Source organism: Cuculus canorus, chromosome 1, assembly GCF_017976375.1.
Source record: "Cuculus canorus isolate bCucCan1 chromosome 1, bCucCan1.pri, whole genome shotgun sequence".
Taxonomy (NCBI): domain Eukaryota; kingdom Metazoa; phylum Chordata; class Aves; order Cuculiformes; family Cuculidae; genus Cuculus; species Cuculus canorus.
The window spans coordinates 134,430,853-134,444,706 of record NC_071401.1 but is presented as its reverse complement, the minus strand read 5'-3'; the positions used below and the strand labels follow the sequence as shown (position 1 = coordinate 134,444,706).

Sequence of the window (13,854 nt, the reverse complement as noted above, 5' to 3'; positions counted from 1 at the left end):
GTCTGGACTCTCTGAAACTCTAACACCCAAATGGCAAACCTCTCATACATCTTCTGGACTCTTCAGAACCCCCCATGAGCACACAAATCTTCCCATATAAATCAGATAATGTGATCAAGAAACCAGGCCGTCCTTTTCATTAAGGCCTATAGGATATAATGTGTGCAAACAGGATTACTCAGGTGGCTTCAAAGTTACAAACACTGGAACTTTCCTCAATTAATGGCACATTAACAGAAACATGCTAGTCCTTCCAGAAAGCATCTCTTTCAGGCCTCTGTCCCTTGAGTCCAGCATCTTGCTACGTTAGGCAATTTCATCATTTACTCCTTTCCCAGATGTTGTCTTCCCACTGCAGATGAGGCTTCAGCAACTGCCTGTTACCTTCCATATAGATCACCAAACCACTTGTCTTAAAAACACCTAAAAACTACCACTAGTGTCTAATCAAAACATCAGTATTAATGGTAATGACTAAAAGCCATTCAGGATAAGCAATACAGGGATATATTCTATTAACTCTATTCTGCTCAGATACAGGCTATGCAAATGTACAAGTTGGAATTCCTTGGGATACTTAAATAATCTGTAATGATACACTAGAATAAAGGCTTTCTGAAGGAATGCAAGCACGTACAGGTATTCATAGACATATAAGCACTCAATTAGTGCAATGATGTCCAGTAAAAGCACAGTATCTTCAATTTAATAAAGATCTTAAACAGAAGCACTTAAAAGGGTAGCAGCTTCTTAAAAATAAGCATATGCTCAATTACTCTGATGAATTAAGCCATTTGAACAAAACAACTCTTCAAACTGTAATGTAAGTATTTCTTTTACTGAGCATCTTAAATGTGTAGACAAATCTTGAAATTTCAAGGGGGTCTATAGACCTTATCTTCTGTTTCTTCTAACTTTGCCAAGCATTTATGTATGTGCTAGATTTTTCATGCAATCTATCTGCTTTAAAGGGGGGAGGGGGGCATTCCAGCTGAAATTTAAAACAAAAACGCACATACCAAGAAAAAAAACACAAAACAAAAAACCAAAGGAAAATACACAGAAAGTTTGCTGCTTTCTAAAGTGACTACATGGAAAATACACTGCTTTACTACACTTAAAAAAAAAGCTTCCCTGATTATATGAAGAGATGTAATGCTCTCAGATTTTGTTTCCTGTAAGGAGGTGGGGAATTACCTTCCCGTAGATTTCTTGGGGCAGAAAAAGCTGTCCAAATTACAGAGAAAACTTACCAAACAAAAAACGGCCATGTAAAAAATCATACATGCCCCTCCCAATAATGAAATAAATTTACAAGTTCAGCAGGCATCTATTGAAATTTAGGTAGCTAAAGTTTAAGTTTCCAAAATGTCCTTCTTGATTAATGTCTTTTTCAGCCTTAGGCTGTAGTTTCACAACACAATGGCTCCAGAGACTATGCCAGATTAGGAAATCTATTCACGCTGTCCACCACCACCTGCTATTTGTTTCAGCCTCTATACCTCTATACACAGGTTCATTGCCTTTTCAGTGTAGAACAGTTTATAGAGCCATGCTGTAATCCTTTGTTTTTTCTTTCATTTTAAGGAGGATTATTTCTGTGGTATTCCTCACAATATAACCTCACCCCAACTGCCCTGTGTAAAAAAAAAAAAAAAAAAAAAAAAAAAAAAGCATGCTCTAGTGAACAGGAATTTCCTAAATCAGTGCACCGAGGAAGCAGAGTTTTTCCAACCAGACTGTACACACACATTTCCTACAACTTTGTGCCATATATCCTCCATCTCAGGGCTACATGAGGCTTGGTCAAACTTGCCCTAGGGTTAAGGCTCCCAACTATCCTGGTCTAGAATGGGGTTGGACTAATACCACGGGTATAGAGCCTTTATCCATCATCCTCTTCTACAAGTACAGAGTCTGTATCCACCATCCATGATCCCCATTATCTCCACAGTGTCCTAACAGAATCAGAGTGGATGCTACCTGGCTGTAATGCAGAGGAGGCAAAAGCCACAATAGTGGAGTTCATTTGAACAAGGTTTAGGGACAACAGATTCTCCAACTCCTCTGCCAGCACCCAGCAAAAGGCTCTCTGACCACATCATGCATCAGCTTATGTTCCGCCTCAGAAAAAAGAATGTGTATTTTGGAATTGTGATGAACACACATGAAGACAATCCCCATAATCAAACTGGAGCTGACAAATGATGACAAAGACCCATGCAAAGATGTCCTTCCAGCCAGCCACCTGAAGAAAGAGCCATGGGTATGCATGAGCAGGAAAAGAAGGGAATATGCTGAGAGACAGGTGAATTCTGAACCTGTGGTGGGGGTCAGGAAACAGGTGGAGAAAAAGGACAAAAAAGGAAAAACTCAAGAGCTGGTGGGAGCTGTTCTGAACTGAAGACAGAATTCAAGGTGAACAACCAGTGAGGGGTCCTCAGAGCTTGCAGCTTCCAGCTCTCTGTTCTAAGAGGTCTTGCTGTGGGACACTGGCTCTCAGAATAGTAGTGCTGTAATTGCAAGTAGACACTCTGAAGGGAAGGAAAAATGAATAAAATAAAAAAGAAGCAGCTGAAAACACACTAGAATAGGACAAAAGAAAGATGGGTAAAATACAAGGTTAAGAGACAGTTTAATGAGATAACAAAGACTGCAAGGAAAGGGCACTGCACCAGAAATAAAGTTGACAGGTGGGAAAACAAGGAAAACTGGGGAATGTGTGGCAAAAAAATGAAGACAAAAGGACAGAATCTTACATATAGAGCCTAAAGCATTCTCTTTATGCTCCTTCATTATAATTTCCCTGGTAGATAATTTACACTGTACGTTTGGGGGAAAGAAGAAGTTCCTTCTAAATACCAAGTTTACATCACCACAGGAGGCCACCCTGGGTTCTGCAGCTTAACAACTACTGAGATTGATGAAATTTTACATATATTTATAAGTTCCCAGAGTACACACAGACCATCCTGCAGACAGGGAGCTTATCAACTATTTAGAGAAGCGTCCTTGGAAAAAAACATATTTTTTTCCAGACTGAGAATTACATGTAATGCTGCTGAAGAATGAGGGGATATTTCTAGCAGTATAGTATTTGTTTATGCAAAATACAGTGATATTTTTGTCTAAGAAGCATGACAAAGTTGGAGCAAATGTTCTTTTCCCAAGTAAAAAGGGAAGATTTCCAAACTGGACCACCGGGGGAGCTGTTCACTGAAGCAGTATTATGGGCTGCCAGAAAGTAGCTCTGAGGTAGAACAGGTCAGGGAGGAAAAGGGAGAGGAGAAAACAATAGGGTGTGTGACACAAGGTGACTGATGGCACTGCAAGCAGTTAAATGGGTCATGTCACCACAGCTAAGGGATATTTTGGTGTTATTGGATAAACTGCTCAACAGTCTGAAAAATAAAGCAATCTGAAATAAACAGATAAATAGATAAATAAAAACAAGGCTCAGCCTTAGCCAAAGTAAAATCCCCTATTCAAAGAATAGAAGACGCATGAAGGAGAAGAAAAAAAGTTGACATAAGCTGTTAACTCACATAGACTGTAATAAAACTCAGTCTTATTACAGAATGTTCTTGGGAGTATTTAAAAAAAAAAAAAAAAGAAAGAAAAGAAAGAAAGAGCACAGACATAGAATACTTCCAAATTGGATTCTAAGAAAGACTTTTATCAGCATAAACCAAAAAAGATGCAACAAGTTACCCAATCAAATGAACAGGATTTACAGAGGGGGGGGGGGAAATGTAGTTATTAGCTCAAATGAAAGAAAGCAGTTTATATTCTTTCTCCCTCTTCCCTCCCCCCTCCATTTTTTGACAACATGCACTGCTTCATTCTGGAAGGTGCCTTCAGCGAAATCGCCAGAATGTCTCAGCCAGAACATAGCTATAATCCATGTGAATAAAACTGGGAAGGAAGGTTTGACCAGGAAATGAAAATCACCACAAAACTGGGAGGTGGCAGAGTATCTCTTCCTCTGTGCTCAGATGGGCTGGTGCAAGCCAATAGGACAATAACACCTCAAATCCTCAACATACCAACACAGAGCTAGTCAGAAAACCCATTGTTCCTCTGACAGATATGTAGTGGGATGTTATTAGTAGATATTATTAGCGGATTTGACCAAACCAGCTACCCAGAGCACCTTCCTGCAAGCAATAATAGCAAGATTATGTGTGTAGTGGTAATATTCGGCCTGAAATGAGTCAATATTTGCAAGATCCCAGAGGGTGACCCTTCCTTGAGAGAATGAATTCAACTTCTACTGCAATTAGAAGAATCATCAATCAGGAAGAAGTCACTTAAGCTGCCTTGTTCAGTGTTATTCAGCAGTGAGATAGGCAGACAGCACAAGCTTGAAACCACTAGAGTTGTACAAGCATCAAGATTTTCAAGTTTCAGAAACCAAAAGACACCAAACAGCATTCATTTACTCTCACAAGATATCACGGATATAGATGGTCCACTTAAGAAAGAATTGGTGAGTGGATTGACAGAACACCATGGAGCTATTAAAAGATATAAGATCATTGTTCTGTTTAAAAGACATTCAGAAGCCCCATACTTATCCTAGCAAATAAGAGGAGGCTTCAGCATGAGATACTAGACCAGGAACTGGCAAATGAGAACTCTGCAATGTCCGCTGCTGTTTCCAGGTTGACTGATTCAGAGCAGCCCTGTCACATTATTTGGATTCATTTTTGAAGAGCATGAGAAGAACACAGCAGGTATTTGGAAGATTACAGTAAAATTAAAAACCAATGAGTGAGACCAGCTTCATAAGAAAGAGAAAAATAAAACATGTGAACATGGTTAAAATTCTAAGAATGTTAAGTCAAGCCACAATCATTATTATTCAAGTGGGAGGGATGAGGAGGCAAATTTTCTATATGTTTTTCCAATTACTAAGATTTGTTTGAAATCCTTTAAAAGCATATCTTACAAAGAAGTATAAGAAGAAACTTGGCCTCACACACACGAAATTACAGATGATAATGAGTGGTTTACCATTTCTGATTCACTGTAAACGCAATGAGCTATCATTTAATTTGTTAGTGTATTGCTGCAAACACTGTGAGTGGTTTAAATTTTGGCTTAGGGATGTTATTACACCTGCAGCATAAAGACAGAATTGCATACGCTATCACAAGAGCCTCAAACATTTGTGAAAGTAAGAAATTCACTACCCTGTTGTTTCAAAAAAAAAAAAAACCAGAATTCCTTGTTCAGAAAAGGGTTTATCAGTTTAGAGATAATCTCTACAATATTCTGTGCTTTTCTGTTTCCACCAACAGATCATGTCAGAAACAAAGCCAGGTGTCATAACGTCAATGGAAATGACAAAATCTATGTATATCAATGCAAGTATTTTTCCAGATACTGTACTGCATATTTCTCTTCACTGTACACAGACAAATGTTAGGAACTATGGTAGAAGTTGCGATGAGCAGGATATCAGCCTCAGATTAGGAGGTACAATTTCCAGAAGCATCCTTCAGCTAAGCAGCCTTAAATGAGCACTGGGGTTCAGAAAGGACCATTAGTCTGTTTTTCTAAATGGACATATGCAGAATATAACCTGCTGTGGTGCTGAAAATACCTGTGATAGAGGCAGGAATGGTTTATCATATTTTGAGATTGTACCACGCTTAAACACAATGAGGTGCTGCCACTGGGGATAATCAACAATAACAGCCCCTTTTGCAGTTTATCATGACCACCTGCCTGTTCACCTGAAATGATTACTTATATAAGGAAAAGGACTGCAAGTACCTCAACATATAACAATCTTACATCACTAGAACTGCACAGGCCTACTCAAACAGCAGTCAAGGAGATCTGCTATTGGTAGCGGAAACTCCCCCCACAAATGGAAACCTGAAAATCACCATCCCAAGGTAGACTCTCACAAGATACTTTGCCATGGCACATGTACGTTCCCTCAGCTGGAAGTCCTTCAACAACACGAAGAAGCCTCACAGCCAGAATTAAAAAGGAAAAACAGTACTCCTGAGAGTTGTGAGCATTTCTCTTCTGTGCAAAGAGTTGAAGAAACATGACAACAACTGTATGAGAACAATGATTACAAAAACAGTTACGCAAATACTATGAAAGATAGCAGAAGAAAACGCAGAGAGTGACATCTCATTCAGTATGGGAAAGCTCAGAGCAGGGTTTTGGAACCAGAAGCAACAGGCCCCAGTGAATATCACTCAAGGAAAAATCACATCTACCCAATCACATCCTATGCATACTGTAAAGAAAGAGTCTTATACATAATATATTCAAAAGAAAAAGAAACTATAGCTACGGCAACTCATTGAAATCACAATCACAATGGGGATAAACAATAGGCTGAGGGGAAAAAAAATGTTAAAATAGAGAATAAAGTTAACACACTAACTGGATATAAAATACGCACAGATAAACATCAACCAGAAATTATGCAGAATATTTTAATCATCAATGGCATCAAGGTTTGGATAGGATGAGAAGTAACATGGGCAAAAATAAATTAACTAGGTTTAAGAGCTAAACCTCTTCAGAAGCTGTTCAATAACAGAGCACCCTACAATAGCAATCATCTGACACTGGCATCAAGGACAAAGGAGGCCCTGTCGAGGCCTATGCAATCTCAGGACTTGAATCCTTTTGAACCCTCTAGAATTTCCACTGATTTGACACAATTTTCCAGCTAACAATTTTATTGAGATATCAACCTATGGGAAGGAAAAAAAAAAAAGTCAATGTAGAGAAGGTAAGGACAAAGACCTAGGGAGCATTTAAGAGCATTCTTGCAGCTGAATGCAGGCTTCTGCATTTGAGATACTACGTAAAAACACAAGAGGGAAGATTTAGTGGGTAATAGTAGATCTGCTAGGACAACTGAATCAATTCTCAATTAATAAATTCTGTATGTTGAATAGAAATGGACAATTGAAAGCAAATGTTTTTTCAATGATTACCTGGGTTGGACACATTATTTGTCCCATGAAAAAAGCCAGTTAGAGAATTTGTGGTCAATGGATATTGGTATATTAAGTGATATGAGGAAATATCATCATGGCAAAGCTGACTGTATGGCGTGACAAAGCATAGTGGATAACTGGTCGAAAAAAGGTAGATTGAAATCTACAGAGGGAAGCAGGAGGTAGGACACAGCAAGGAGGATCAACTCTTCTGTCTGGAGAAACAACTGTGGAAGAAGTAGATCAGCTGGTTCAGGTGAGAAGGCTACCCAGAAAAAAAAAAAAAAAAGAAAGAAAGAAAAAAGGTAGGGTAGATCTGCAAACTAAGAAGTCATCCCTAATCCTCAGAAACTCCAGAGAAACCCTGTCCAAAAGCCATTTTGGGAGAAAAGCAAAGTTCAGAAAAGTCCCCTGCTAAAGGACTTTAACAGACTGTCAAGAAAATGTTTCATCTCAGTATAAACGCTACTAGACCTCTCCACAAGTCCTCAAAGGAATCCTTCTGTCTTATATATTTCTCCCCGCCCTTTAGGTCAGAGCAGCAAAATACGCACAAAATCCTGCAGAACTAGCTGGGCTCCACATTTCCTGCACTAGACTAAAGATTCCATTTTTAAAACTATTCCTTTTCTTTGAATAAAAATCTCTAAATAAATACACAAGAGTACACAAAATACATATTCACATGCTGGACATATTTGTACAAACATATGCTGTATTGCTTTTGCAAAACTTAAGAGTCATCCAAATCATGTTAGTTCTCATACTCTATCCCTTCCTGTAAGAAAACATTTTAAGTGAAGGAAAGCAGTATTTAAAACTGATGTTTAAAGTAAGTTAAAAAGCACACCTTCCTGTAAATGCCTCAGTATAACCTAAACTGGCAGCTGACTAAAATTTATTAGAATAAATTTGACTATATAGCATAATTTCTTTAAGTTTACTGCACTATATAAATTGCAATCCTGCTTGTTTAGTAAAATCTGGCTGTATATGAGAGCCTGCACTATAAAGGTGTTAGTTACGTTATAATGAATGTTCTTTAGACATGAAGCAATACTGGGAGATTGTTACAAGTTTAGTTAAAGAGGCACGTCATCCGTATAAAAGACATCCTTTTCTCATAGGTGACTGGTTTCTGTGATCAAAAAGCTTATTCAGGAAGGCTCAGTTATAAAGACCCAGAATCATTCAATGACTCAGCTTTGGTCAAGCACAGTCATTTTCATCTTGAAAGATAATTTTTAACGGTTGATTACCGGTGTTGTCTTGTGACCGAATATTAAATATCAAACAATACTGCTCATTTGTTTATTTCTGTAGGTTTTGAATACCTGACCTCAAGATGCAAAATAACACACTCTACGTGAACAGCAGACCTGGGGCAGGTCTTGGGTCTGCCACTGACTTGCATGACCCTTCCTTCACCTCCACAGCTTTTATTTTACTCTCTTATAAAAAGAACACAATTATATTGGCCTGCTACTGGAGGTACAGAGCTTCAGTAAAACAGTTTGAGATTACTTTGGGATCAAATTAAAGAGGTACTACATGAGTAATCAAAAATCAGCTTCAGAAAGGAAGCTAAAAATAATTCAAACTTTCAACATATCCTGACGTTTCATATTAATTATAAACTTAAGACACAGAGCTGATGCGAAAATCTTAGAACTGTTACTGTAACACTGTAAAAAGAAGCTGTAGATCACACATAAAAATACCCGGTTTAGACACCTTACATTAATTTACCTGACTCATACTGAACAATTAACATTCATGTAGAATGTGTTGCAGTCTGACTCAGCTTACTTTACTTATCAAGCTTGTCATACACTAAACTCCATCAGATATGAGTTTAACATCATCCACAGAAATTCCACGATTCCATACGTCGTTCCACAGAGATATCTGATTTCTTTTTTTACTGCTTACTAAGCTCTCTTTTTTACTGAGCCAAGGTAAGTCAGGCAAAGAGGAATATGTGTATTAAATAAACATGAATATCAGCCAAGTCTACATTAAGTAGATATCAACAGCAAAAATATGAGTAGTTAAAGCTTAAGGAAACTTTTGATGTGGAAAACCAATACAACAAGAAGTATCAATTCTGAAAATGCTGTTCCCTCCACAGCTGTGGCCTTGAGTACCTTTTCTCTGCACAGAACTCATATCTCTGCAAGGGATAAAGAAGGGGAAAGAGTGATGCTGAATGATTATTCTATTTGCAAAAAAAAAAAAAGGAAAATCTGGCTTACAAATGAAAATGCTCAGAGAAGCTAGAGCACCAAAAGGTGGACAGTAGGAATTTGTCTCTGTCAGTTTAAACCCAAGTCAGAAAATATGACAACCACAAAAATGCTTTATGAGGGCACTTGAACAAACACTTTGGAAGTCCATTGAGAATAATATGTGGTTTCAAGTTTTTGTAGACTTCAGCAAAGTCATTTCTAGGTCTTTAATCGTTTTAATGGACTGGCCACATACATTTTGAAAAAGTTCCAGTCTACTGTGTAAGACAGAGAGCCTTGGAAGGAGAATTTTTATAGCTGCTAAGAAAATTGCTAATAATCTTGCATCTTTTATTTGTAAGGCCTTCTACTGTGATTACAATATCAGTTCTTTTCACCAGAGAACAATCTCTCTGCTGAGGTTCAATAGACAGGATGGAGTTCATAAAACCTGAAATATGAGGGTACACAGTGCCTAATAAAACATGCCAGGTCATTTTCAATCGTCAGGATTGACATAAGGATAGGCAGAAGTAAAACAAATTTTTTTTTAAAGTCTGTGCAAGTGCAGTGATGTGAAATATTCAGATTGGACATTAGGAAAAATTTCTTCACTGAAAGCAGTGGTGCAGGCTGCCCAGGGAGGTGGTGGAGTCACCATCCCTGGAGGTGTTTAAAAGATTGAGAGATGAAGTGCTCATGGATACGGTTTAGTGGTGGGACAGGAACGGCTGGTCTTGATGATATCAAATGTCTTTTCCAACCTAGTGATTCTCTGATTCCACGATTCTATTCTATGAAATAGTTCCTTTTAAAATAGCGTATCACAGACTAAAAGTATACCATAATGACACATGCATAGTGTCAAAGAGAAGCCAGCAATCTCAGTGTCCAGTTCGAGCCGATACAGAACACCTACTGTAACTGGAGCAGGGGGAACCAGGCTCTCTCTGGATGAAAAGAGCGATGGTAAATCACACATTATCCAGGCGGAAGGTGCAAGCTTCTTTGTCCCCCAGAGGTACCCAAGGACCGGGACAGCCCGCAGCCCCGCGCCTGCCCCCGGGAGGCGTCTCGGTAGGGAACGGCTCCCTTCCATCCCCCAGTTCTTTCCTCCCTGCCCCCCGCCTACTTTTTTTTTTTTTTAATTATTATTTTTAAAAGTAATGCCGGCAGACGTGGTGTTTGTGATGCTGGACAATTAGCAAAAGCAGCAGGGGGATGCTTGCCAATAAACACCGAGATTTGAAGTTAAGCAGCTGTAAATCTGCATTAATCATTTCAGGAATTCAGCTATTTACAAAAGCTTTTAAAAAGCAAACAAATAAGAGAAGGGAAGGGAGGAGAGATAGGACAGGAGCCGAGCTATCCTTACCTTCACATTGTTTGCCTTCGCCTTTATAGCCTGGCTTGCAGATGCATTTGTAGGATTTTGGTGTGTTTTGGCAAATTGCATCGATGTGACAGTCATCCGTGGCTTCTGCGCACTCGTCAACATCTGGAAGACAGAACAAACCCCAAGGGGACAGATAAGAAGGGAGACCCGAGACGCAGAAATCCGTCAAGGATAGATGCTCCCCTTGAAGAACCTGTTTGCTGGCCTGCCTTCCGAGTGTCATCCTGGAAATGGGAACATTTAAGGTCAAACAACTGAGCAACCAACTTGTAATTCTCCTCAAGTCACTGATAAGCACAGGCTCGATTCTTTCTGCATTAGGAAATCACAAGACATACTAGAAATTAGCATCTGCTGCACAGGTCTGGTACTGGAGACCCACATTTTAGTAAAACGAGTGCGTTTAAATGATGTATGAAGAGGAAAGGGGGGGGGGGGGGAACCCATTTGCATGTTCTACCAAAGAGTTCTTCTTAATAAACTGTGCTGGCACGGTAATGAGAAAAAGAAATATTTGAACAGCGAAACCACATTAATCCTTTTTATTAGGAGGCAAAAAAATAAATAAATGGAAGACCATATGAAAACACGTAAGCGAGCGTAGAGAAAAGCAACCTGCAATAACATCATCTACTTGGACTAAAACTCCTTTAGATAGAGGCGGTCCCAGCAGCCCTCCCGGCCCCCGCTCGGGCTCTGAAAGGGGAGACCCAGACCGCTTCTCTTGTTTTCAGGGTAGGAAGCCTTTACAAACATTTCAGTGACGGGCACTCGTTTTCTCCCCCGGATTTAAAGAGGATGGGGGAGGGAAGAGGATCAAGAGAGAGTCGAGATTCGGTAGTCGTGGGAATGTTAATGAAGTGAACATAGAAGAAGAAGAAAAAAGCTCCGAGCTATTGAGGGCTGGGGTGTGCTGTTAACATGGGAACATCTAAAGCCGTGTCTAACCTGCCCTGCCCCCCGCGCTCCCCGTCACCCGTGGGGGCAGCGCCGGGGGAGGTGATGCCGGGCTCTCGCCGCATCCATAACGCACCTCCCGCGGCTTTCCTCCCCTTTCCAGGCGAGAGCCACATCTGGGGCTCCGGGGAGTAGAAAAGCAGGCAGGGGAGCGGGCGGGTTAGCAGCCGGGTCACAATTAGCAGGGCTGCACAGAGCTCAGCCTTCGCTTCGTTGATGGGAAGCACCGAGGGGAGAGGGGCGTCCAGTGGGAGACGAGCCGCTGGTTTCATGCCAGTCAGGTTAACAGATCCTCCAAAAAACAAACAAACAAACAAACAAACAAACAAAAAACCCAAAAAAAACCCAAAAAACCCAAAACAAAAAAAGGCGGGTTACAGTGAAAAACAGTTTTATTGTTAACCTGAAATCCTAATGAGAATTGTCCGGAAGTGCTCACTCAGCCATCTCCAGTGATAAAACACGGATCTTTCAAAGTCACCGGGGACAGGAGGGGGCTATTTAGAGCGGGGAGAATAATCAGATATTGTGGCATGGCACACAGCAGAGAACTTCTCCGAGAGGTGGAGACCAGGACGGCCCCCCGGGGCACCTCAGGTCTCCTAGCGAGGAAATTGCCAGCACTCAGTATTGTTGTTATTTTTTTTTATTTAAAGAAAGAGGGGAACAGTTTCCCCTTCCCAAACGCAGAGCGTTCTATTTCCTGGAGAAACGCAGGGCTGCTGTAATCTGTTTCCTTCTTTCTTGTCCATCAGTTTATTTTAACCGCTGAGCCCGCTCAGAGCTAGCTATGATTTACGCGAATTAGCTTAGGGGGTCCGAGGGTGTTGCCCAGATCAGACACAGATCCAGTCAAGCATAGAAAAGGAAAAAAAAAAAAAAAAAAAAAAAAGTTTTGTTTTGTTTTTTCAAAAATGCTTTGGTTCATATTTTTGCCTCATTAAACCGGCACCCATCTCACATCACGATCAGCAAAAGTGACAGCTGTTATATTGTTATAATGCCGTAAAAAATTCAAACTGCATTGTGCCAAGGGGGACAGTTCACAACAACCAGAGGATGCCTGGGAGTCAGGCGTGAATGCCAATGAGTCAAATGAAAGGGCAAAACCAAATTTGAGCCCCTGCCCCGCTCTGCGCCAGACCTCACATTGCATTTCGTGGACTTCAACAACTTGAACGCCGACTTCATTCATTTTGTTGCATTTAAACTCCCGTATCTGCGGAAAAGGGATTCCCCCCCCCCCCCCCCCCCCCCCCTTTTCACCTTAAAAGATTTCTTCTAGCACAGCTTCAGAGTCTGTAAACACATCTTTAACAAATTACTTTGGGCTACAACATTCCTAGGCAGAAGGGGCTGGGGAGGTGGGGTAGGGGTGTTGCTCGGTTGGGTTTTTTAATAACACCGGAGCAAAGACGTAATATTATCGCTACTAATTAACCAGACACAAGCACGGCCACTCAGAAACAGCAGGTCTTCGAGTTAACGCGCAGACAGGGAAAACCTGTGAACCTAAGAGCAGCTAAGGCTTCCCCTGCGGGGTCTCTAGGGTTCGGCACAGATTTACCTCGTAGGCACTTAGGGAAAGTAACTTTTTTCTTCCCAGTCTCTCCCTCCGGACGCCCCTTGCCTCCGGCAGCGTCCAACACCCGAGAAAATGCCTCCCCACCGCAACTTCCAACACCCCCGACAGCACCAACGGCGAGAGGCGACCTCCCCCTACACCTTACACCGGGGAGAGCGGCCGGACGAACGCGGTCTTCGGTGAAACCCCCTCTTACCTGCGCCCCCACTGCCTCCCGCCAACCTGCCAGCCCAGGCGAGGGCGAAAAGCAAACAGCAGCGCCGCGAAAAGCAAACAGTGCCCATGATAATGATGCGATCCTCGGTGCCCGTCTGCGATAAGAGACGCTCCCAGGGCCGGCCGCGCGGAGCCGCCAGCGCTGACGCCCTGACAGCGCCCCGCTGATTCGTCGGGGCTCCCACAGCGGGGGCGGTGCCGGCCGCGGGGCGGGGCGGGATGCTCCACTGCCCCCTGCCCCTCGGGATGCCCCCAAGCCCCGCCACCCCATACCCCCGGGATGTCCCTGAGCCCCGCCACTCCCTACCCCCCCCGGCACGCCCCCCAGCCCCGCCGCTACCGCCCCCCCCGGCATGCTCCCGAGCCCCGTTGTCTCTTGTCCCCCAGAATGCCCCCGAACCTCGCCCCTCCTGCCTCTCAAGATTCCCTGGAGCCCCGCCGACCGCCTCCCGGGATGTCCCTTAGCTCCACCGCCCCCTGCTCCCCGAGATGCCC

The 13,854-nt window shown here is 42.0% G+C and overlaps 1 protein-coding gene across 5 annotated transcripts in view; it reads right to left on the bottom strand.

Annotated features, from left to right (window-relative positions):
• Positions 1-13,556, bottom strand: part of SCUBE1 (signal peptide, CUB domain and EGF like domain containing 1) — a 205,502-nt gene extending 191,946 nt beyond the window's left edge. For 4 of the 5 annotated variants that reach the window (XM_054053837.1, XM_054053816.1, XM_054053822.1 and 1 more), the window contains exons 1-2: positions 13,340-13,556; positions 10,581-10,703 (exon numbers count right to left, since the gene is read on the bottom strand). In XM_054053837.1, coding sequence (XP_053909812.1) covers positions 10,581-10,703; positions 13,340-13,427 — 211 coding nt within the window. In that variant the 5' untranslated portion in view covers positions 13,428-13,556. The remainder of the gene's footprint in view (positions 1-10,580; positions 10,704-13,339) is intronic. The other variant, XM_054053808.1, reaches the window with a different exon arrangement.
• Positions 13,557-13,854: the final 298 nt, after the last annotated feature.